The 26,612-nt window shown below is 44.1% G+C and overlaps 1 protein-coding gene across 1 annotated transcript in view; it reads right to left on the bottom strand.

Annotated features, from left to right (window-relative positions):
- The window catches only part of LOC136620849 (interferon-induced, double-stranded RNA-activated protein kinase-like), a 62,595-nt gene that overhangs the window by 21,939 nt on the left and 14,044 nt on the right, over positions 1-26,612 (bottom strand). The window contains exons 7-12 of the mRNA XM_066595872.1: positions 26,072-26,147; positions 24,592-24,701; positions 18,046-18,181; positions 17,217-17,272; positions 7,199-7,271; positions 5,895-5,938 (exon numbers count right to left, since the gene is read on the bottom strand). Of these exons, the coding sequence (XP_066451969.1) occupies positions 5,895-5,938; positions 7,199-7,271; positions 17,217-17,272; positions 18,046-18,181; positions 24,592-24,701; positions 26,072-26,147 (495 nt within the window). The remainder of the gene's footprint in view (positions 1-5,894; positions 5,939-7,198; positions 7,272-17,216; positions 17,273-18,045; positions 18,182-24,591; positions 24,702-26,071; positions 26,148-26,612) is intronic.

Below are 26,612 nucleotides of genomic sequence, written 5' to 3'. Positions count from 1 at the left end.
GCAGCATGTTTTATTTTACCGTGGAATTCACGACCATAGAGCCCATTATTCTCTATGATCACAGATATGTGGTCAGATTGCATATGGGTTGCGGGTACCCATGTCATCGGTAAGGCGGCGCAGGAAATATAAACCAAAAAAAGGTGTACTGTGCACGACCATCTGCATGAGTACGCAGTCATACTCAGTACATTATGCAGCAATACAAAGGGTCAAGGCCGCGCTCACAGTTGGAATCCGCTGTGAGCCTCAACAAGCGGATTCCGGATAAAACGATGTAAGCACGGCCTTAGGGATAGTGTTTAAACAAGGTCATTTATAAAGACAACTTAGGGCTGTTTAAAGGGGTTGTCTCGCGGCGAAAGCGAAAAAAAAAATTTTTCACTTACCCCCGCATTCTGCCCTGTTAAAAAGAAAGCATAGGTTAGTTTTAAAAAGCACATTGCACTTACCTGCATCAGCGTTCTGCAGCTTCTTCTCTTCTTCTTTTAAAGATGGCGCCGCTGGTCTTCTCCCACGGTGCACCGCGGGTCTTCTCCCATGGTGCACCGTGGATTTTCTTCTCCTTCCTTGCGTTCCATTGCCGATTCCAGCCTCCTGATTGGCTGGAATCGGCACACGTGACGGGGCGGAGCTGCGATGACGACGCGGTGAGCAGCTCTCCGGCACGAGCGGCCCCATTCACCAGGCAGAAGACCGCACAGCGCAAGCGCGTCTAAAAAAGCAAGAAGCCAGCAAAATTAGACGGAGCCATGGGGACGGGGACGCTAGCAACGGAGCAGGTAAGTGAATAACTTCTGTATGGCTCATATTTAATGCACGATGTATATTACAAAGTGCATTAATATGGCCATACAGAAGTGCTTAACCCCACTTGCTTTCGCGAGACAACCCCTTTAAGGACAGTGAGGTCAACGAGTTTTAAACTCCTCACCACTGTTGCTGCAGCAGATTAATGCTGCGCAAGAATTCTTTCTACAAATTTAACTTTGTCTACTCTACTCTCTTCCCCTACCTCCCTTTTACCCCTTCTCCCCCCCCCCCCCTGCACTCCGGTCATAAAGATGACTACCACACCAAAGTAACATGATGGCCAAAATCACGTTCAGTACCTATAACGTTAGGGGGCTGAACAAACCCGCCAAGAGGGGACAGATCCTGGACCACCTACACAGACACAGGATAATGATTGCACTCCTCCAAGAAACGCACTTCCAAGCGAACAAAATTCCGAGTTGCAAAAACCGCAACTACACCACCTGGTACCACAGCCCGCACCCCACCAAAAAGGCAGGGGGCACCTCAATAGCTATGCACAAAAACTTCCCTTACAAACTTATCTCATCATTAACGGACAAAGAGGGCCGTTATATCTTCCTGAAAATTCAAGTCAGCAATGAAGTCATAACCATAGCTAATGTTTATTTTCCAAATCAAGCGCAGGTGCGATTTGGGATCCGGATACTGGGGGCCTTGAGAACCTTCGCAGACGGTTCCAACATCATACTGGGCGGCGATTTCAACCTCAGCTTGGATCCCAAACTCGACTCCTCCGGGGGTAAGTACCACATTGCATACACAGCACTCTGTAAACTCCGTAGGGAACTAGCAGACCTCCGCCTGATTGACTTCTGGCGGACGCTGCACCCAAGCAGGAGGGACTATAGTTTCTACTCTCCATCACATAAATGCTACCATCGACTAGATTATCTATTCAACACACACAAGCTCCTTGACCGAGACCCATCGAGCTCCATAGGCTCCCTTATCTGGTCGGACCATGCTCCGGTATGGGGGTCACTAAGAGGGACTCAGGGTGAACGAACATATATAAGTTGGCGGTTAAACGACAACTTACTGAACGACGCCCTGTGTCTACAATCAATCCAAGAGGCGATTGAAAACTTTGGTGCGGACCACGCACTGGACCCTACCCCAGCGCCCACGAAATGGGAAGCCCTCAAATGTGTTCTTAGGGGGATTTTAATTTCCCACGGGGCACGCCTAAAAAAAGAAAGAACCAGAACCTTAGAGGAATTAATATCCCGACTAGATCAACTTGAACGAGCCAACAAAACCCTATCTACCATCAGTGGGGCGACGGAAATCTCGACAATCCGTAACAAAATCCTAAGCATTCTAGATCAAAACACGCTGTGCCTGAGAGATAGAACCAGGAGCTGGTTCTACGAATACGGGAACAAAAGCGGAAGGGGATTAGCTAGAGTATTAAACCCAAAACCGTCGCAATCGTATGTTTTTGCCATCCAGACACAAAAAGAAGGACTAGTTCACACCAACTCAAAAATCATACACAGTTTCCAGCAGTTTTACCACGACCTGTATAACCTACCAGATAGACACGAAAAACAAGGGGCAAAAATAGCAAGAGAGAGGGAAACCTACTTGAATGAATGTGTATCCACCCGGATCTCGGACTCAGATCAAGCCGCAATGGAGGAGGATTTCACTCTCCAGGAGGTGAAAGAGGCAATCAAGTCTCTCAAAATAGGGAAAAGTCCGGGGCCAGATGGGTACACACCCCGATTTTACAAACTTCTGGAGGAACACCTAGCTCCCAAATTACTCCATACCTTCAACTCCATCTCCAGCTCATGCCCCTTCCCAACCCAGGCGCTGCAAGCAGTGATCACAGTAATTCCAAAACCGGGTAAAGATCCGTCATCATGTGGCAGCTACAGGCCAATATCCCTCCTAAATATTGACACTAAAATTTACTCCAAAATCATAGCCACGCGTCTGCAGACACACATACCATCCCTGGTCCATAAAGATCAGGTCGGATTTGTCCCGGGGAGGGAGGCAGGGGACAACACTATAAGGACACTGGCCATAATGTCTCGGGCACGTAAATCGGGGGAGCCCCTCTGTCTTCTCTCTGTCGATGCAGAAAAAGCTTTTGACAGGGTAAACTGGGGGTTCCTTGAAGCAGTCCTAGGGAAAATGGACTTTGGCCCTAAAATCAAAGACCGGATAATGGCCTTATATCAACATCCCTCAGCACGCGTCAGAGTCAACGGTCAGCTGTCAAACCCAATCCAGATTCGCAATGGCACGCGACAAGGGTGCCCCCTGTCTCCCTCCCTATACATACTGGTCATGGAGACCCTGGCGAACGCTCTTCGAACGAACGCTAACATTCGCGGGACTAAAATTGGAAATGTCGAACACAAAACAGCCCTGTATGCGGACGACTTATTACTATACATCACAAATCCTAGAATAGCTCTACCCATGGTGCTGGAGGAATTTAAAAGGTTCGGGAGGCTTTCCAATTTTAAAGTAAATTTAAGCAAATCAGTAATCTTAAATGTCACCTTAACAGGCTCAGAGGTTGCTGCCCTAAAACCAGCCCTTCCCTTCACTTGGAAAACAGATGAGATCAAATACTTAGGAGTTACAATCACATCAGACATAGACCAACTTTTCCTTAAAAACTATAAACCCCTACTGACCAAAATGGAGGCGGACTTTGATAGATGGAAAACAGTCCCTCTGTCTTGGTTCGAAAGGATAATCAAAATGAACGCCCTCCCGAGATTTCTGTACGCCTTCCAAACACTACCCATTAAACTGCCAGAGTCATTCCTACTTAGAGCCAAGAGATCCATAATGAATTTCATTTGGGGGAGTAAAAGACCAAGGCGCAACTGGAAAGCTCTTACAGCACCTAGAGAGTCAGGAGGTATGGGCATCCCAAACCTGGCCTTATATCACAAAGCCTCACTAACTAAATGTGTGCTCGATATGCTCCACATCGGAACACAGAGGACCTGGGTAGAAGCTGAACAGGAATTGGTTCCCTCCAAGGGTCTGGGCCTCATATGGCTACCGGGTAGAGACAAACACAAAGAACTTGGGCTATCACCCTTCGCAGAAAACATACTAACAGCATGGTTGGAGTACGCAACTAAAAAAGGATTGATCAATAAACCTGGCCCTCTTACTCCCCTGACAGGAAATCCTCAATTCCCCACTTTCTTTAAAGGTTCACTGATAGCAGACAGCTCTCTAAACACTATCCTAAGGGTCCAGGACGTGGTCTCAACGGAAGGACTTAAACCGCTTAGCGAAATACTTGGAGATAGGAGGCCACCACCCGGAGCATGGTTCCAGTATCTACAGCTTGGCCACTATATTAGGTCCCTAGGAACTATCCAACAACTAAGCCGTCCCATTACCACATTCGAGAAAACATGCATTTCACCCTCTTCAGTACAATACACAATATCGACACTGTACCAGATGGTAGTTGGAGGAGAAACGCGCAATTGCGGGAAAGATATAGAGAGGCTGTGGGAGCAGGATATTGGTGGTTCACCCCCGGAGGAGTCCTGGAAAAAATCATACATCTTGTCACGCAAAATGTCGACTTCTAGTAAACTGCAAGAATTAAATTATAAAATATTAATAAGATGGTACCGGACCCCAGTGACTCTAGCCAGGATCTTCCCCCAGTATCCGGATACCTGCTGGAGATGCCAGTCGGGCAGAGGGACATTTGTCCATGTCTGGTGGTCCTGTCCCCGGATCTGCCCCCTTTGGCGGGAGGTTAATGCTCTGTACTCCACGGTCAGCAGAAGCCGGATACAGTTCACACCAGAAATAGCACTACTATCTATGCTTCCAGGATCAGTGGCGCATTCCAAAAGTTCCTTACTAAGATTTTTTATAATGGCCATGCGACAGATAATTCCCAAAAAGTGGAAGTCCATGACACCCCCCTCTAGACTGATGTGGCTGGAAGCCCTAGACCAAATGAAACAAATGGAAGAGCTCATTGCCAGGGATGAACTAAGATACGAAAAGTACACCACGACCTGGTGGGTTTGGATCCAATTCCGACTCTCTTCGGACTTACCCACATGGGTAGAATCTGGGGCCCTCCCGAACAGGAATGGGAACACACCATAACTAAGGCCAACATGTCGCTTGAATCAATAACGTATCAATCACGCATACCCATTTTTAAGAGATACAGACCGGATCCCCAACACCCATACCTAGACCTTCCCCCCTCCCCGTCTAGCCCACCACCTTTCTACAATGTTTCTCCTCTTCTATTTCTTCCCCCCCCCCCCCCCCCTCCCCCCGTTTCACTAGACTCCTAATGTCTACATATGTTTGCAGGAGATAACGAGATTACTAAAAGTTTATAATTAACCGAAATGCTAGTGCTAGATATTTCAAAGATGTTTAGAAGTTTAGGATTGCTTCATTAGATAAAATAAACTGCCTTACTACAAGAAACTAAGAATAACAATGACAAATAATGTTTGTACACGGATTTGTTTTTTATTTGCTAATTTTGTCAATGTAACATTGTTTTTGATGCACATGCATGGCAGAACAATAAAACTCCTTTTGAACCATAAGGACAGTGAGGTCTGCTTCTAAAGGATAATTATAGGGAGAGCTACTATCAGGGTCAGCATTTGTCTGTCTGTTGTTTCAGTTCCATACCATCTGTTCCAGTGCACTGTTTCATTATATTCATCCTTATCATCCAATTACCATCACCCTCTGCCTCTGTCATCTAATGGTGAGGCTGTCACTGTATTTGTGTTTTAACTGTGTTAACACATGCTTTATGTCTATATTTCTTTTGACGTCCAGTTGTCAGGTCTGGGTTTGAATTTGGGTATTATTACTATAATACACATGTAAGTTGTATGTTTCACTATGAAAGTAAAGATTTAGTACTTTTGTTTTTTGGAAGCATGTTTTATTTACTTGTTTCGTTATGTACAATAAAGTAGATATCAAAGTTTTATCTAGTGAATGCTATTAGTGTTGTAAAAGCAAACCACGTATTTATCAGATATGTGTATCAATCACATTGGTTCATTCTACTGTAATAATTATGAACTTACCTGTGAACATTTGAAGATATCAGACCTGAAGAGTTAGTTCTTGGCTAAAAACATGAAATATGATTTTATTGTACAAAAAAAATTAATAGCTAGAACTAGAATAATTACATTTCCCACGATCAGGGTACATCCATAGAACTGCTGAGACTCCTTACATGACATCGTTTTGGATCCAACTTACCCTGCTGATGATAGTGATGGGTGGCTTAGAACCTATTGCATTATCACTGGTGGTTTATAGGGGTTAATGGTAATAACTAGTGGTCTTGAATAATAAAAAGTGTTATTACCATCATACTCTGTAGTCTACAGTAGTCAAGTTCTTAAAGGGGTTGTCCCGCGCCGAAACGGGCTTTTTTTTTTTTTCAACCCCCCCCCCCCGTTCGGCGCGAGACAACCCCGATGCAGGGGTTAAAAAAGAACACCGGACAGCGCTTACCTGAATCCCCGCGCTCCGGTGACTTCTTACTTACCCGGTGAAGATGGCCGCCGGCATCTTCTCCCTCGGTGGACCGCAGGGCTTCTGTGCGGTCCATTGCCGATTCCAGCCTCCTGATTGGCTGGAATCGGCACGTGACGGGGCGGAGCTACACGGAGCCCCATTCAGAAAAGCAGAAGACCCGGACTGCGCAAGCGCGTCTAATTTGGCCATTAGACGGCGAAAATTAGACGGCAACCATGGAGACGAGGACGCCAGCAACGGAGCAGGTAAGTGAAAAACTTTTGATAACTTCTGTATGGCTCATAATTAATGCACAATGTACATTAGAAAAGTGCATTAATATGGCCATACAGAAGTGTATAGACCCACTTGCTGCCGCGGGACAACCCCTTTAATGTCATCATTGCTGGCTATTTAGGGTACTGTAGGTGAAAGTTGTACATTTTGAATTTCTATTATCTTGAAGGTGGTGTATGGTAATTAAATAGTTAATGCCAACATCACTAGTGGAATAAAGTGAACAGTGCCAGGTGGACCTCATTGACTATAATGGAGTGTGCCCACTTTGCACCCACTTGGCCAGCTTCTGGACGGAAGAAAAAGCACTGCATGCAGCGGTATCCTTCATACCCGATCCTTCGCTTCAGTGCTGTGTCCCTGTAAATTCAGCTCATACCAGCAGCTTGACTCTTTCTGTGAGCTCATCTCCTATTCATCTCTCTATGCCTTTTTGGGTTCTCCTGCCTATGATATTAGCTTGTCATAGATATTTTATATATAATGATATGACTGTCCATGCAAAGCCATCTGCTGAATGGAAATCACTGGACATAGGACATGGGTGACCAATAAAGTGTATTACCTCAGAACTAGGGGTTGCCCTAGTATCCAATCCACTTTCTGACGATGGCTGAATGCACCAGTTCTTGACAGGACTGTAAGACAATTTATACACATAGCATTAGTCTGAAAACATTCTGAAAAGTACAATTCAGGCAAATGATTTATGAAGTTTTCTAGATTTTACACAAATATGGTTCATATAACCAAATAATTAATGTGCAGTTTATGAACCATAAGTACAATTAGAAAGACTTTTAAGAAAATGCTCCAAATACAGTATATTTGGATACTGAGTAAGGCTGGTTTCACATCTGCATTGGAGGTTCTGTCACATATCTGGCGCAAAATACTCACTGCATGCAGCACTTTTTCTTCCCCCCCAAAAGCCAGGAAGCTGAGTGTAAACCAAACGGACCGCATTATAGTCAATGGGGTCCGTTTCACCGCAGGGATTCCCCTTTCCTACTCCCCAAACGGAGCAGGAAGGCGGAACCCTGAGCGCAGGTGTGAAACCACCCTAATCTTCATTGTAAGACTTCTGATTTGTAGTCTTTTTGTTGCTGTCCAAATATATGAAATTCATGTTTTTTTTCCTGTTCAGATATTTTTTACATGTGTTTGTTTCATACATTTTTAAGTCTTATAAGTGAAGCCTATGGGAAAATGCTAATTAATTTTCTATAGTTTCTCAAATTTTAAATATACCACAGCCATAACATGAAAACCACCTGCCTAATACTGTGTAAGTGCCCTTAATCCGTTCTGACCTATCAAGGCATCAACTGCACAAGGATGCAAAAAAAAAAAAATGAGGTCCAGCTTAGTGAAAGGGGAAAAATGTATAAAAACACTAAACTTTAATTTGACATTCCTCTAAAAAATATTTAGGATGTGGGGGGCGTGGCTTGCGGATGAACAGCTAGGACGTGTCCCTGCACCGCTCCTGAAACCAGCGCCGTTAACAGACCCCAAAGGACACTGGGACCCCACCAGTGGCCACCATGGTGAAAAGGAGGACACTAGAGACACCCAAGAAGGCTGCAGGCACCTTGGGGGGAGGATTGTCAGCGTTCAGCGCCCGACGGCGGATCCGGGAGTGAGCGGGGAGAAGCACAAGATGGCGCCGGCAGAGGAGAAGTGAGGCACCAATGTGACCGGCCGGCGGCAGAGCGCAGAGGACAGCGAGAACACCGGGAACAGTGAGGAGAGGCTGAGAGAGTGCGGGCCCACCACCAAGGCAATGAGAGCGGAGCCAGTGGGCCCCCCACCCAGTGATCCCCTAACAGACGAGCAGGAGGAGGAGGGCAGCCCCAGAGAGAGTGCCCAAGGTGATACCTGCTCAGAAAACAGGGCAGCCCTGCAGTCCCCAGAGAACACGCTGAGTGGATGGGACAGCGCAGAGGAGGTAGCTGCACATTCTCAGGCCTTTGCCAGGGCAGAGGGGAAGATCACAGAAAATACAAAGGCCTCACAGGAGGCCAGCTTAAAGGGGGTTTCTCCACACCAGAACAGCCTGCAAGGTGGACTGAACATAAAAACAGGTACGCACCCCATTGCGCAGCATAAACCCACGCCTATGAGCAGGCATGAGGCAGCAAGGGAAAGAAGACCCCCCCATGGGAGCCACCAGCCCCACAAAAGACAGGCAGCAACAGAATGGAGACGCGAGGGGGAAGGAACCCCCAGCCTCAGAATACAAGAGAAATAAAGGCGACCCCACAATGCACCCTGACCAACACACGGAGCCTGTAGACCCACAAGAGGATTGGGACTGGAAAGCCCATCTTAGGGCTCTCCCCACCAGAGGGGAAATAGGAGAACTTTTCAAAAAGATGGAAACCTTGCATAAAAAAGACATAGTAGCGCTGCAGCAAGACATCCGCCATGTAGGACAAAGAGTAGAGGCAGTGGAGGAGAGTCAAGATCAAATCTTTAATACCATAGACTCACACTTGCAAGAACTGCATCAGCAAGCACAACAGATAACAGAGTTGTACGCCATGATAGACGACTTGGAGAATCTCCATCGCAGAAATAATGTAACAATTAGGGGCCTCTCTGAAGACATCACCCCCTCCCAACTGGAAACCTGGGCACGCGATTTCTTTAATGATCTAATGCAGAAACCGAAAGACGCTGCTATTGAAATAGACCAAATCCACCGCTCTCTGGGCCCAAAGTCAACTGACCCTAAAAAGCCCAGAGATGTAATATGTAGAATCCACTTCTACTCAGTTAGAGAACACATACTACAACAAGCTAGAAGAGCACGGGACCTATCATATCAAGGCTCTCCACTGCTAATTCTTACAGATCTTTCCCATCGTACTCTGCAACTATGCAAAGCCTTGAAACCATTATTGTCACTACTCAGAGAGAAAGAGATTAATTACAGATGGAGATTTCCATTTCAACTAAATGCAAACAAAGATGGCAAATCGGCATTGTTCAGAGGCCTGGGCGACCTACCGAGATTTCTATCTACATTTGAACTGCCCTCCATATCGTTGCCCGATTGTCTCCCTGCCAATCCCTCCATCAAGAAATGAGTGGCAAGAAGTAGGACAGAGGCCGCGGCGTGGAACACCGCGCCGAAAGGCACAGGAGACACGTTTGTCCCGAACAAGTGACCACACCTGAAGAAAGCACGTCACTCAAGCCAACTAAATCACCTAAATGGACAAGAATTCGTCCGAGAGGGGTCCCGGACCTGTTTGGGGTTAACAAAAGTTTTCAAATTTCACTACCAATTCTAAGGCGCGGGTAGGGGGAGTGGTTGTTAATATGTTCAAGAGGTTGTTCGCTTCCACAAACCCACTGGGAAGCGAGGGTCTGAGTAACCCTCGCTGTTAGTCGTATAACGATATTTCCCGCACGTATTATATGTCTAACGTGTTGTTTCCCCATATCTTGTCTGTTCACCTCTTGTTTCTACCCTCCTCCCCCAACCCACCCCATCCCTCCCAACCCCCCTCATGGGGACTAATGGGCACTAGCTCAACTGACCGTTACGGTATCTACAAAAATGGGTGATTTAACATGTTGTACTTTCAACGCGAAAGGCCTGAATGTCCCACAGAACAGAAACCAGATACTCCTCCATCTCCACACAAAAAAGAGTGATGGTGGCCTTGTTCCAGGAAACTCACTTTAAAGCGGAGGGTGTCCCTGCTTGTGGCACCAAATGCTATCCTACCTGGTTTCATGGCCCTCATCCCTCTAAAAAAGCAGGTGGTGTATCGGTTGCTTTTCACAAGGATTTCAGACACCAAGTCCTAGACTCAAAAATTGACCCGGAAGGAAAATACGTTTTCCTGAAAATAGAAACTGCTAATAATATTATAACGATAGCTAATATTTATCTGCCAAACCAGGATCAAGTCAAATACGCGACAAGATTCCTACAGAAGCTGGCGGATTTTGCTGGAGGCTCCAAGATCCTACTAGGCGGAGATCTGAATCTGGCTCTTGACCCGGAACTGGACACGTCGTCAGGTAGGACTTCTACCCCCAAAACAGCACTCAGATCTCTTAAGCGCACATTGGATGCAATGCATCTAGTAGATCTATGGAGAATATTGCACCCGGGGACCAGGGACTACACATTCCACTCATTAGCACATAACTCATACAGCAGGATAGATTTGCTACTGGTATCCCAGAGCTTTCTAGACTATGTCCCGAGATGCTCCCAGGGCGACTTCATTTGGTCCGATCATGCGCTGGTTACAGGTAGATTTTCGGGCTGGGGGGACCGACAGAAGAGTTTCTCTTGGAGGCTCAATGACAATTTGCTTTAGGACACACTGTGCGTCCTAGATATTAAAAAAGCTATAGCAGAGTTTGTAGAGGTCCACCAAAACGACAAAACAGGAGCCCCTAACCAATGGGAAACCCTGAAGTGCGTAATTAGGGGAGCTTTAATCTCCCACGGCTCAAGACTCAAAAAAGAAAAGTCTGCAAAATTAAGTAAATGAATAAGCAACCTACAAGCTAAAGAAGTAGCTAACAAAAGGTCGCAACAGGATACCCGCAAAGCAGAAATCTCTACACTAAGACAGGAAATATTGAGCATCCTAGATCAGAGGTCCCTAGCCGTGAGAGATAGATTCCGACGGGGTGCCTTCGAATATGGCGACAAGTGCGGAAGCTGGCTGGCTAAGACACTGCACCCAAAATCTCAGGCAACACACATCACCAAGATACAGTTGGGCAAGGGAGCTTTAGCACACGCCACCTCCAATATTTTGAATGAGTTTAAAAACTACTACAAAAAATTATACAGCATCAAAGCAGACACCCCAAACTGTAACTCAGAGGAGAAGATAGAGACTGAGTCATACCTGAATCTTAACGGCCCAAATAGAATGACCCCAGAGGATTCAGAAGATTTAGAAGCAGACTTTGCCGCCCCTGAGCTTAAAGAAGCCATCAGCAATTTAAAAGTAAACAAAAGTCCAGGTCCTGATGGTTTCAGAGGGAGATTTTACAAATTATTCAAAGAGGAAATTACCCCCATACTACTGAAAACATTCAACGCAATAGGAAAGGAAAACCCATTCCCAGCCCAAGCACTCATGGCAAACATTTTGTTATTCCTAAGCCGGGTAAGGACGCCTCGGTCTGCGGCAACTATAGATCAATCTCACTCCTTAACATAGACATAAAATTGTTCGCAAAATTAATAGCGAGATGCCTGCAAGACATCATCCCACAATTGATACACAAAGAGCAAGTTGGTTTTGTCCCAGGCAGAGAAGCCAGGGACAACACAATCAAGTCCCTGACTATAATAGCCAGAGCTAAACAATCCAGCCGACCTCTATGCCTCCTGGCGATTGATGCGGAGAAGGCGTTCGACAGGGTCAATTGGAACTTTTTGCACTCCACTCTGGCTAAGATTGGATTTGGGCAACGGATGTAGGGGAGGATAATGGCCCTATACAGTAACCCATCCGCCAGAGTTGGAGTCAATGGAACCGTGTTGGACGCCATCCAAATCAGAAATGGAACTAGGCAGGGTTGCCCCCTGTCCCCATTCCTATATGTTCTTATAATGGAAGCTTTGGCGAACGCGATTCACCGGAACGGATCTGTAGCGGGATATCGCATAGGAGGCATGGAACACAAGATGCCACTTTTTGCAGATGATCTTTTACTATACTTATCTAATCCACGCATTGGACTCCCAGCATTACACCAAGAATTTAAACAGTTCGGCAGATTGAGCAACTATAAAGTTAACTCACAAAAATCAGAAATGTTTTGTTGCCGCAGACCGAGGCGTCACAACTGGAGAACCAGTTCCCCTACCGCTGGAGACAGAACGCAATAAAATACCTGGGTATACAGCTACCCGCTGACACCACTCGAGCGTTTGAATTAAACTTTTTACCATTCATCTCCAACCTAGAGAGGGAATTAAACAAATGGAGAGCTCTACTCCTTTCCTGGGGAGGGAGAATCAACGCCTTAAAAATGGATTCCTTACCCAAATTCTTATATATCTGCCAGACGATACCAATAAAACTCCCGAACACCTACCTCAAAAAACTAAGAACAATACTAACAACATTTGTGTGGAGAGGGAGGAAACCTCGGATGCGCTACTCCCTACTCATGAGACCGAGAGGAAAAGGAGGGACAGGCCTACCTGATCTGGCACTCTATTATAAAGCGAGTATAGCCAACTGCATACTTGATATACTCAAAAATGAAAACACGAAACTCTGGGTAGAAGCAGAACATGAACTAGCTCAGGGGTCCCTACAGGGAGCAATATGGATCCCGTCCAGATACATAAACGTTATTCCCAAAATATCCCCCTTCATGAAACAACTCTTTAAAAAATGGGCGGAGTTCGCGCCGAACGCAGTTCTAATAACGGTACCGGGCCCACTCACCCCATTGACATATAATTCACAGTTTGAGACATCCCTACGGGGACCCCCCGTATTGGGAATACCGAGCTTCCCCAACCCCACGCCTCCGGGATGTGTTAAACCCCACGGGAATGAAGTCGCTACTGGAAATCTTGGGAGGAAGAGGAGCGCAGCTGAGCTCATGGCTGCAATATTTCCAACTTAGAGGGTTTGTGGGGTCCCTGGTCCCCGGGGTGAATCTCACTAAACCGCTCACCATGTTTGAGCAAAAATGCATGTCTACAGGATCCCAGAGACATATGATATCCACGATCTACGAAATGTTGCTGTCGGGGGGTCGGAGTCTCAAATGCCCGCATACGTGACGGGGTGGGAGAGAGAGCTGGGAAGGAGCATTCCACGGGAGGATTGGAAGAAAGCGTGGACCATGTGCCATAAATTATCGTCCGCATGCAAGTTGCAAGATCTCAATTTTAAGATAATGTCCCGGAGACCCTGCACAGAATCTTCCCCCTCACACCACCCACATATTGGAGATGCAACGCAGACAGGGGCGATATGATACACATTTGGTGGACCTGCCCGATGGTAGCGACATTGTGGAGGGAAGTGATGGAGGTCCATAATACAATATGCTCTACACAGATAACACTAACCATAGCCCTTCTCTTAATCCTCCCAGGCTCAGTTAAAAAGATCAAAAGAGTTATCTTACGCTTTTTCATATTAGCAGTCAGAAGAATCATTCCGAGATTGTGGCGGTCCACTACTCCGCCGTCAAGAGTTATGTGGGTGGAAGAACTCAACGAACTGATGCGATTTGACGAGATGGGGGCTGACGAGAGCGGAGCATTAGGAAAATTCTATGGGGTTTGGCAGGTGTGGATCTCTTTCAGAGAATGGAGAAGGTTCACAGCTTGGATAGACTCAGGCCAACTCCAATGACCTAATAACTGCCCTTGACGATTGAGGTCAGGGGCCTCGCTCTCGCCGGCTTCCTAGTACTACCCAGGCACAAAATCCCAACCCCCCCTCCCACCCTATCGTGTCTATGTCCAGTGGTTTGTCTCCCCGTAAGTGTGTTATTGTTAGAGTTTTATGCTGAAATACCAACAATGAAAAGTGCCTTTTAAATTTCTAGAGAATGTTTGACTTCTATTTTGTTTTACAAGATTTAAAGGTACTCATACTCCTGTTTACTTGTTTACAATGTCTGTAATATATAAAGGAAAACAAATAAAAAATGTTTGAACATAAAAATATTTAGATCATGTAGACCAAAAATTACCATTAACGTATGAAAAAAAAATGCTCTAAACCCACTGACGCATTTCTGGCAGCATCCACCGCCCTTAGTTGTAGTCAACTGCACAACACCTCTAAAGGTAACCTGTGATATGTGTCATTGATACACTAGCAGAAGATCCTTTAAGTCCTGTAGGTTGCAAAGCATAGCCTCCATGGGTCAAACTTCTTTTTCGAGCACATCCCACAGATGCTCAAGTCAACACCTTGAACTTTTTATCATGTTCCTTAAACCATTCTTGAATAACTTTTGCCATGTGGCAGGGAGCATTATCCTGTGAAAAGAGGTTACTGCAATCATAGTTCAAAAAATCACTGGATCCTACAAAATCAAATGCTAACCTAACATTCAGTGTAAACACAGCCAGAGATTAAACGATGAACAAGAATTTGTTCGCTTCTCGTTCGTCGTTCAATCGTTGGCCGTGATTATATTGAAGTAGAATTCTCTGATTCTCGATCGTTGTTCACTTTATGCAGGCATAAAAATAACACTGTGCAACATAATTTTTGTAACCGATAAGCAGATTAGGCGGCTTATAGTAACTTTAGTGCGCTGAATTCAAATATGATATCCGTTTTTTTCTGCCATGTAAGTTTTTCTAATTATGGGGAATTATGTAATCCAATTTCTGTTGTATTGTATTTTTTGGAAATATGCCTATACAACTAATCTAGTAGGTTTGCCATTAACCTTGCTTAAAAAGAACAAAAGTGATTGCGAAACTATTTCGCAATTACTGATACACACCACGTGCTGACTGAACACTATAAGGCCTTATGTCCACAGACCCACGCGTTTTTTCCCGTGCAGAATCCCGCAGCGGATTCCACCTGGCCCACACTCATGAGGCCAAAAAATACATTTTACTCACCTGTCCAGATGCTGTGGGGTTCTCCTCCATCAAGGCCGGATCTTCTTTCTTCTGCATGGTGGATGTGCTCAGGATGCTCACGACATGCAGTGTGCATGCACTGTGGCTTCTTTTATTTTTTTTTAACTCCTGCTTTTCTGCGGTCCGCGGCACGTCCCCGGTGTCAGCTGCAGACATGCTGCGGATCCAGACGGCTTCCATTGACTTCAATGGAAGACTGTGGAAGCCGTCCGTGCGGGAAAATCGCAGAAAATGGAGCATGCTGTGTTTTTTCTCCCCAAGAGTGCGATCCGTACTCCAGAAAAAAATGACATCCATGGATATTTAAATACCCAATGATAATCTATGGGCATATTGAACTGCAGATCCCGTGGATTCCGCAATTCAATTATGCCCGTGGACATGAGGCCTAAGGGTAGGTTTATGTAACATATAGGGTATGTTTAGGCATGTGGCCTAAACACTGTGGATCATCCACCAGTAAGTCATAATTATTGCACTGTGTTTTACAGGTCATTGGTTAGACTAAATAAAAAAATCTAAATCATAAAACAAAAATACATGTTTGGTATTTACTCTGCACAGTGAACGTTGTCCAAACAAAAATTAATAATGCCAGTAAAGCGCTTTTTTTGTCATTTTGTCTCCAAGTAATAAATGATATAAAAAGCAATCAAAAAGCCATAATTCCAAAATGGTACTAATACAAACTACAGGACGTCCCACAAGAAATGAGCCCTTGCACAATTATGTAGAAAGAAAAATAAAAAAGGTTATTGCGCGCAGAAGATGGCAGCAGAAAATAATTTTTTGAAAATTAAATGTCTGAAAAAAAAATAAAAGTAGTACAGCAAAAAAAAAAAAACGACATAGGTTTAGTATCGTGGTAATCATACTGACCCATGAAATAAAGTTATCTTGTCATTTTTGTTGCAGTTTGTGGGCCGTAGGAACAAGACGCACCAAAAGATGGCAGAATTATTTTTTTTTTTCGTTTTACTCCAATTAGAACTTTTTAAAAGTTTTTCAGTGCATTATATGGTACATTAAATAGAAGAATTGAAAAATACAACTCGTCCCGCAAAATACAAGTCCTCATTCAGCTATGTCGATCGATAAATAAAAGAGTTACGATTTTTTAAAACGAAAAAAAAAAGCTTGGTCACGAAGGGGTTAAACAACTTGAAAATGAGACATGCTGCTATTATTCAGTTTTACCAGTGTAATCTGCATGTTTTAATTTTACAGAAACATATCAATTACGTTCGGTCATGAAACATTTTTTAAAATTTGTTGTACAGTATAATCATTCGCACGTTGTTGCGTCTGAACAGCAATGATTTGGTACAGTGAATGACTGAACGACATGTAAACGAAATTGCAAACAATTTATCTGCCCGCATAAACAGGCTACACGAGCTAACTCTGTCATCGATCGCTCATGCGATATCGTTCTATGTAAAAGGGAGTTAACTGTGTGATCCAGGCAGACAGACTAGCCTCCACAACCCACGCATATGAGTGAGGCTTGGGCATCCATTACCTTATCTTCAGTTCACCGGTTGTTCTTCTTTGGGCAACTTTCGAGAGGTACTAACCACTGCATTGCAGGGACAACCCACAAGTCCTGTCGTTTTAAAGACTCTGACCCAGTCACCTAACCATCACAATTTGTTCAGTGTCAAAGTCACTCAGATGCTTACACTTGCCCATTTCTCCTGCTTCCAACACATTAACTTCAAGAAGTGACTGTTTGCTTACTACCTAATATAGGCCACCACCGATAGGTGCCGTTGTCACAAAATAATCATTGTTATTCACGTCACCTTTTTCACTTCCACCAGGTTTTAATGTTATGGTTGATCGTTTTGCACCAAATAGTGAGAGATTATGGTAAAATCCAGAACATTTACTAGAAAAGACATGCAAACTACTAATGTTTCTTGCACAACAAGTTCTCAGGCAAAATTCTTACTTTACGGCAGAGGAGTGTCCTGTCATGGAATCATCTGTGAACTCTTTCGGCAAGTTCTAAAAGTGAGTTAAAACATTGTTAAGAAATTTAAAAAATTTGTCCAAGAGTTTAAGAAATGTTAGAAAATAAAAATATTACTCACCTGATAAATTTACCATCGTTCCAATACTCCCTGAGGGTCTTTTTTTATTATCCTGGAGCAATGATGTGCCATATACGTGACCAATGCAGCAAATCACTGGCCTCAACAGTGATGTTAACATGTATGGCATGTGACTGTTGCGGCCACTAATTGGGATCATTAGTTAAATGGATGTACAGCACATTGTCACTCTTGGAAAATGAACAAAGACCCGTGGGGACCACAGGACCATGGAGTGGTAGGTGATATATAACAGGGGACTAATGTTCGGTTTTACTTCTATGAGAATGTCTGTAGTTTAATTTCTTACAGTACCTGGCCCCAAGGTTAAAATCCATATTATGGTTCTCCATCTCCATCCTCCCACAGTCAAATAGTATTTTGCGCAATGACTCTACACTATGTAGAATCTATATACAGTGCATGAAATTAAAGTATTCATTGGCACAGTAAGAGCTGTCTGACATGATACTTTTTTCTTTTTGTCGTAGTTTTTTTGCAGCTACTTTTCATAGAAACCTCCAAAAAATGTCTCATGTAAAGTGTCCATTGAGGCATGTTTAACAAGCAGACTTGGAAAATCTATCAACAGGCCAAACCAACATCTGCACAGTGCCTTTTGGAAATACTTCTGCCTTGTAAATATTGCATCAAACTGCTCAACATACATGAAGAAGCACAACATACCGGAATATCTTCCGGAAACTCGCTTTTGAGTTCTTTTAGTGCAAGAAACGCAGCTTCCTTTTTTGCCAGTTTCTTTGTGTTTTTCATATTACTTTTTGGAAAGCTTCTGGATCCAATCTTCACTGTGAGGGAAAATCTGTATATTCACATTGTAAGAAGGTAAAAGAAAAATGTTAGTTAATTCACACTAACAAATAGAGAAGAACAGATTTGTTAGTAACCAGGCTTTATGTGCCTTTATTTAATGTGCAAAGCAACTGTGACACCCACACTTCTAATCTTATCTCCTTAACCCCTTAGTGACTACCCTATAGTGTTTTTACGTCCTAGCTGGCTGGGCTTTAATCCTCAGGGCCGTGAAAACATGCTCACTCTGGGGATTAAAGCCCTTGGGCTGCATACGTGACAGCTCCCTGCTGTCAGCTACCGGAGGTAGCCGACAACCTGCAGCTGTCAGGGGGCCATGATATGCGAAATCATGTGATCGCTGATATCCAATGGATAACAGCATTCCCATTAAACTAAATACAAAGTTAAAAAAGTTAAAGTTTCAATTTCCCTCACAGATCGGATCCATGAGGGGAGCTGAGTACTCACCCCTGTCCTTCATGATGTGCCGCGGTGTTCTGGTCTCCCAGAACCGGGCGCTGGCGTCTGCACATGCGCACCAGACATCATACGTCACGTACACGCACAGAAGGCCGGGAAATTTAAAACTCCCGGCTAGTATGAGTAGCAGAGAGCAGGGAGCTGTAACCGGGAACTGCTGTATGCGGTTCCCTATCACATGATCGCCGTTATCCAATGGATAACTGCAATCATGTAAAGTAACTTACATATTTGTAACTTACAAACATCAACTTTCTCACATTCACAGAATTTTACAATTGTCGCTTTTTAACCTCAGTCATGTTGCTCTTAATCGCCAATCTAGTGGAATCTAGTGGAATACTGAAATCTGTATTTAAGACATTAGATCAGTATATCTTAAAGGCAACCAAATTTCTTTATCCTAGTAATCCATGCAGAAATCCAGGTCATTCCAAAGGGTTCACTCACTACGTATTGTTACTGTGGTAACTTTGGTAGGGAGTTGGGATTCTACACAGTTTGCCAAACTGTATTGTCCCCAGGGCTAAAACTAAACCATATCAAAAACTGGAGGATTTTCGTATCATATGAAATCTGTCCTGGTAACGGATCCCTTTGAGTAAACAAAAAATGGACTTTGCTCTCACCCTGAAAACCATGTGCTGCCATTATGTCAGATTGAAAAAGGGTTAGCTATCACTTATGCCAGCTATCAAGATTTATCTTTAACCCCTTAACGACGGCCCCATCGGGAAACTACGTCCTCAGCAAGTGGGCTTTAATCCTAGAGGACGTCGTTTTATGCGTCCTCTTAGGATTAATGCCCACTTGCCTGAGGACGTGACAGCTCCATGCTGTCGGAGCCCGCAGGTAGCCGACAGCATGGAGCTGTCATCCCAGGATGCGGGCAGTCCCCCCCGGCATTGCGATCGGCGCTATCCAATGGATAGCGCCGATCGCAATAAAGTAAATAAAAGTGTGAAAAAAAAGTAAAGATTCAGCTGCCCTGATGGATCAGATCCATCAGGGCAGCTGAAAATACTCACCTGCCTTCTCCGGCCTGCCCCCGATGAATCTGGTCCTCCCGGACACGCCGCCGGTCTTCTGCGTATGAGCGCCAGACGATGACGTCACGCGCATGCACAGAAGCCCGGGAGCCTCCGGCAAATTTAAAAACTCCTGGCTCCCGGCTCCTGAAGGTAGCCAGGAGGTGTCACCGGGGAAAAAGTTTTTAAAAAGTAAAGTTTCACCTCCTCTCATGGATCCGATCCATGAGGGGAGGTGAAAATACTCACCTCGGGTCCTCTGCGATGTCCCGATGTCCCGGGACCTGAAGTGCCCGTCTGCGCACGCGCGCCTTGATGTCAATCATCGGGCGCGTGCGCAGAGGGGCTCGATCCCCGGGAAATTTAAAATCCCTCTGCTCCTGGCTGCCATGTGTAGCCAGGAGCAGAGAGATGTCACCAGGGACATGATCACTGTTACCCAATGGATAACAGTGATCATGTAAAGTAAAAAAAAAAGTGTAAAAAGTAAAAAAAAAAAAAGGGGGTAAAAAGTAAAAAAAAAAAGTTTAAAAAAGTTAAAAAAGCTTGCGTTTCATCTCCCCCCATGGATCATATCTGTGAGGGATGATGAAATGATGTACCTAAGGCCTGCGGAATAATCCGCGGACCTTACCCCAGCTTCTGCGCATGCGCCTGTCGCCAAAATGGCAGGCGCATGCGCAAAAGCTGTGGTAATTTAAAATCTCCCTGCTCCTGGCTACAAAACTTAGCCGAGAGCCTGGAGATTTCACGGGGGGCCGCGGTGAGCAGTTCCTGATCACATGTTCGCTGTTATCCAATGGATAATGGCGATCACGTAAAAGTAAAAAAAAGGTGAAGGTTCATCTCCCCTCACGGATGCGATCGGTGAGAGGAGATGAAACTTTTTAGCGGAGGCCTCCGTATTTGCACCCCGATGCGATCTTCCTCCGTGAACTTTCCCGGATTCTGCGCATGCAACCGCCGGTAAAACAGCGGACACATGTGCAGAAGTCGGGGAGCCCAGGAAATTTAAAATCTCCTTGCTCCCAGCGACCAATGGTTGCCGAGAGCCTGGAGCAGTGACGGGTGGCCTCGTTGAGCGGTCCCCGGTCACGTGATAAAAAGGTAGCGATCTACCTTAGGCCGGTCTCACATGACCGGATAGGAATTACGAATTCCGCATGCGTCTGATCCGCGGTAATACGCAGATCAATCGCATTGGATTACACAATTCCGCTCACATTAGCGGGTCAGAATTGCGTAATCCACTCTCAGAAAAGAGAACGCAGCATGTTCTATTTTACCACGGATATCCGCAACATAGAGCCCATTGTGCTCCATGGTCGCGGATATACCCGATGCCCATACGCCAACTACCTTGCATACGGGCTGCAGGTACCCGTGTCATCGCTAAGCGTCGGTGCGGGAAATGCAAACAAAAAAAAAGTACTGCGCATGACCGCCTGTGTGAGTAGGCAGTTATGCGCAGTACATTACGCGGCCGTACGCAGGGTCACAGCCGGGATCCGCTGCGGGCCTCTGCAACCAGATTCCGCCTACGGCTGCGTGAGCCCGGCGTTATTCAGACCGCTACCTGTAATACATATTTTACAAGAAGCCCTGGGAACACTCGCCTTCATGCAGTTCCAGGAGCAGCTTGTTGAGCGCTTTCTGTGTGAGACGCCGCACCTCATCAAGCTTACGGAGACTCACAGAGCGCCACTTTTTACACCCCATTACCGCCACTGAGGTCACTAAATACCCCCAAAAAGCATGAGAGGAGGGGGGATACCTGGTTTTATTGCCCCATGTACCCATCCCAACCAGTCTCCGTAATTACCCCTGTCTTCGGAAATACTACACAGTTCACATTATTACTTTTATCTAAGATTTAGGGAACGCCGAAAAGGGTGCGGAGTGTGTGGGGGAGGGGATATTTTTTTAAGGTGTCAATTTTTATTCCGTACAAGTGGGCAATGGGGCCTGGAATTTATTCAGTTGTACCCTGCAATCCACCGGGTGTTCCCTCCATTACAGGCCTTGCCATGTGTCCTTTAAGTAGATTAGGGCCACAATGAGTATGTTTTTGAACACGGGACAAATGGGGGTATCCATTTTGGGGTGAAGGTCTTCATTCCTATGTACACTGTACAAAAAAAAACAGTTTTTAAATTGACGAAATTGCCAAAAAAATTAAAATCGTAACTTTTTCCTTCTGCTTTGCTTAGATTTATTCAAATACTGTGGGGTCAAAATATGCAGTACACCCCTAGATGAATTCGTTGAGGGGTCTAGTTTTTAAAATGGGGTCGTTTGTGGGGGTTCTTTATCGTTTTGGATGCTCAATGGCTCTACAAGTGGGCAATGGGGCCTGGAATTTATTCCGTTGTACCCTGAAATCCAACGGGTGCTCCTTCTATTATAGGCCTAGCCATGTGTCCTTTAAGTAGATTAGGGCCACAAGGGGTATGGTTCTGAACACGGGACAAACAGGGGTATCCATTTTGGGGTGAAAGTCTTCATCCCTATGTGTGCTGTACAAAAAAACCAGTTTTTAAATTGATACAACTGCCAAAAAAATGAAAATTGTAATTTTTTTCATACAGCTTTGCTTAGATTTATTTACAAATTGTAATGTAAAAATACACAGTACACCTTTAGATAAATTCATTAGGGGGTCTAGTTTTCAAAATGGGGTCATTTGTTGGAGTTCTCTGTCGTTTTGGCCGCTCAAGGGCTCTACAAGTGGGCAATGGGGCCTAAATCACCTTCATGCTAAATTTCTGTTCTGAAAGCCACCGACTACTCCTTTCATTTTGGGCCCCCGTTGTGCATCCAGACAGATTAGGGCCACAATGGGTATGTCTCTGAACACGGGAGAAACAGGGGTATCCATTTTGGGGTGCAAGGCTTCATTCATGTGTGTGCTGTACAAAAAAAGCTGTTTTTAAAATGACAGAATTGACACAAAAAACGAAAATCACAATTTTTTCCTTTTGCTTTGCTTGAATTCATTCAAAAACTGTGTGGTCGAAATGGGTAGTACACCGCTAGATAAATTCGTTAAGGGGTCTAGTTTTCAAAATGGGGTCATTTGTGGGGGTTCTCTTTGGTTTTGGCCGCTCAAGAGCTCTACAAAAGTGCTATGGGGCCTAAAATGCCTTCAAGCAAAATTTATGTTCTGAAAGACACCGACTACTCCTTTCATTTTGGGTCCCGTTGTGCATCCAGACATAAGATTAGGGCCACAATTGGTATATTTCTGAACACGGGAGAAACGGGGGCATCCATTTTGAGGTGTAAATCCTCATTTTCATGGGCACTATAGGAAAAAAATATGTCTTTAAAATGACATATTTGCAAAAATATGAAATTTTATTTTTTCTCCTCTAAATTTAACTAATTCCTGAAAAAAAACGGTGGGGTCAAAATACTCATGACACCCCTCAGTGGATACATTAAGGGGTGTAGTTTTTAAAATGGGGTCATTTGGGGGGGGTATCTATTATTCTGACACTAATGAGCCTTTGCAAACTTGGCTTAGTGCAGGAAAACAAAGTGTTCCTCAAAATGCTGAAAAGTAATGTTAAATTTGTACGTCATCTAAATGGTTAAAAAAACACAAAAGTCTTTCAAATGTGCATTCAGAATAAAGTAAACAGATGGAAATATATATCTTATCAAAAATTTGTACAGTATGTTTGGACATATTTGAGATATTACAGTTGAAAATGTGAAAAAAATGACAATTTTTTCAAAATTTTCCCAATTTTGGCGCTTTTAATAAATATACACAAATTATATCGGTCTCTTTTTACAACCAAAATTAAGTACAACATGTGGCGAAAAAACAATGTCAGAATCACTTGGATATGTAAAGCTTTTACGGAGTTATGCTACGTTGAACGATGCATGTCAGATTTCCAAAATTTGGCTCCGTCACTAAGGCGCAAACAGGCTTTGTCACTAAGGGGTTAATTCAAAGCACAAAAAAGGTTTTATTTATTTTTTTTTTTTTTACATAATTTTAACCTGTTTTTTTTTTTACACTATTTGTTTTTCTGTGGGAGACTTGTACAATCACACTTACGATCGCTATGATAAAGCATTGAAGGACTTCTGTCCTGCAATGCCTTACTGCTTGTTATAGCGATCACAGGCACTGGCAATACAGGACGCCTGTATCTGGTATCCTGTTGCCATGGCAACCCATTGACACCCCCGCGATTTCATCATGACAGTCCAATGACATCACAGAGGGAGCACGCTCACTCTGTGAACCTTTTACGTGCTGTGATCTACATAACTCGTGGCAGGGAAGGGGGTAACATCGGGGGTCGCTGTCGCGATGCACCCCCGCTGTTGTAGCGGGAGGCCGGCTATTTGTGACAGCTGGCTCCCGCTGCCAGATAGCATGGAATCTCCCCTGATCTTGCTTTATTCCCAGGATGCAAATGTATGTCCTGTTGCGTTAAGTACCTCTCTGCCAGGACGTACATTTATGTCCTGTGGCGGGAACGAATGTTCGGGATCGGAATTATCTCCAATAATGGCTGGGATCAGAGTTACTAAGGTACTATTATGTCAACTCATGGGAACTGCTTGGTTCCTATGATAATAGTATATCATAGAGTGGGAAGGGGTTAATCTAGAGCTCTAGGTGCTCCCATATTCAGATATATTTGCCTCATTATATGTATTGTAATAATTTTTCTCACTTGTTGCTATGCTGCTTGCTGTATATATTAATTCTAACTTTGAAGTAGATGAAACCATCATTACATTTACTATCTTTGTGGGAAGCATGTGCTGGGCTTGTACTTATATATATAGCAGCCTGTCAGAACAAGCAGAGCTGCAGTTTGAGTTTCTAAAAAGCTCTCAGTTTTCCTTCTAAATAATTAACATGATTAATTCCTTAACTTACTGCCGAACATGAGGTGCTCCATCCGCTTCACAATCCACATATTGAGGTGTCCAATTTTTCTTCTGGCAGAACATTTGAAGGCATGAGACAAAGTCCTGCTCATGTTGGCACTAGTAACAATATCAAAGTCTCAGTTATAATTAGTTTTCAGTATTAATGCGTCAGATCTCCAGTTTCTTAAATGCAGATATATTGTGAACACATATCAGTGTTCATTTATAAGATGCGCTCTAATATATACTTCCCTTTTAGATTTAATAGCAAAAATACTTCCTATTTTAAGACAAAATAAACAATAGTACATCATAAAAAATGACGGATATAATGATTATATGCTTTCAAATATATTGTGTCTATTAGACAACTGTTGGGGAAATCTTTACTAGAGAATGCCTCTAAAGGGCTCTGTTGCATAATCTTGGGGTATTCTACTTAAAGTAGTCTTCCAAAATTATGCAGATATAAGGTTCACCACAGGTAGGGTGTATTGTTCCCCAGAGGCTTCCAGCCTAAGGGTCTCCTCTGTAATATCGGGCATTCTGATGCTCAGTCAGGCTCACCGTAGTGCTCACCGGTAGGGCCCATCAGGAACTGCCCCAGGCTGGGATCCACTGGGGAGAGAGGTGTAGGGCCATAGGCCATCCAGCCTGGTGTACAGTGTAGGCCTAAGTCTTGCAACTCCCCAGACAATGATTCCTTTACTGGATGAAAGTATAACAAGTAACATGGTACACGCTAGTCTCCATCTCCAAAGGAGGGGTGAGGGGTAAAACACGCAGCTGGCTCGATACTGGTATACCAGCACTTTTCTTCTTTATCCTGCCCCAGTCACTTACTGTCCCATAAGACAGATTTAGGTAGTGGTGATCTCCAGACTTGTATAGGGAAAACGCTCTTCCTCAGTCCCCTGTGCATCTGTAACTCTGCTCTCACAAAAGGTGACATATATAGGGTTCTACAAACTGAGACTACCATCACAGGGGAAACAGGGGACTGTGCCTCTATTAAGTGCTGACATCATTAAGTGTACTGGGCCTCTTACGTCAACCACTGAGCATTTTTGCCACTAAATCTGTTTAGTAAAGTTAAACTATTTGAACTGAATTTAGTTGCAATTTTCTTATTTAAAAGAGGATGCTAGGGGAGGGTATAATGGCACGCATTAGATGAAATAGAGTGTGTGAGGGCAGGAAAAACTTAGTCTAGCACCTGAACTCTTTGGAGCTTCTGAGGGATTTTCACAGAGTCTTTCTGAATTAAATGTTTATTAGTAAAGTCATATTTATTTGTGGGACAGCTTCTTTAAAGTCAAAATTACTAGGGATTATTTAGGATATGAATTGCAAAACTAGAAAAATAACCATAATCTACAACCTTCATAGACGTATACTCCTCTATCATTAAGCTCTTTGAGGGAGAATGTGTTTCTGTAGGTAATTGTGCAGATATGTCTCTAATTCTTTCTATTTATTGGGAATACCTCAGAAGTTGCAGATGCTGAGTCAGAGAATCCATTTTCAGGAAGGCTTGTGTTGCCACTAATTTCACCAGGAGCACTAAAAATAAATATTTTTTTAGATTATTAACCTTTACTGTCACCTACTAACTGTGACACAAAGTCTGCTTATTCACAATGGCATCATGCCTTATGCTTTTACAGCATTTATGACCGGTAGGACCGATTTATTGTGATCCATCCACCCCCATTGACTTATTATGTTTTCATACCAGATAGAATAGCAGAGAATGCTACACTATTCTGATGATCAAGAAACAGCTGAAACCAGAAAATAACTAATGCAAGTGTGAACAGAGCCTTGAGGTGTTCACTGTTATAACATAGTGTTCTTTTTGAAATCAAAACCCTGTACTAATGTAGTAAACGGCAGTTTGAGTGACAATTTTGAGGGCTCACTTTACATAAGTGTGTAAATTAAGGTTCATGCTGTATGCCGAAGATAAGCGGGCTGCTATCTTCTGCATACAGCTCTTGTCTTCTCGGAACGCTCAGCTAGTATCCA

The sequence above is a fragment of the Eleutherodactylus coqui genome, chromosome 3 (genome assembly GCF_035609145.1).
Source record: "Eleutherodactylus coqui strain aEleCoq1 chromosome 3, aEleCoq1.hap1, whole genome shotgun sequence".
NCBI lineage: Eukaryota > Metazoa > Chordata > Amphibia > Anura > Eleutherodactylidae > Eleutherodactylus > Eleutherodactylus coqui.
This window is presented reverse-complemented; position numbering and strand designations above follow the sequence as displayed.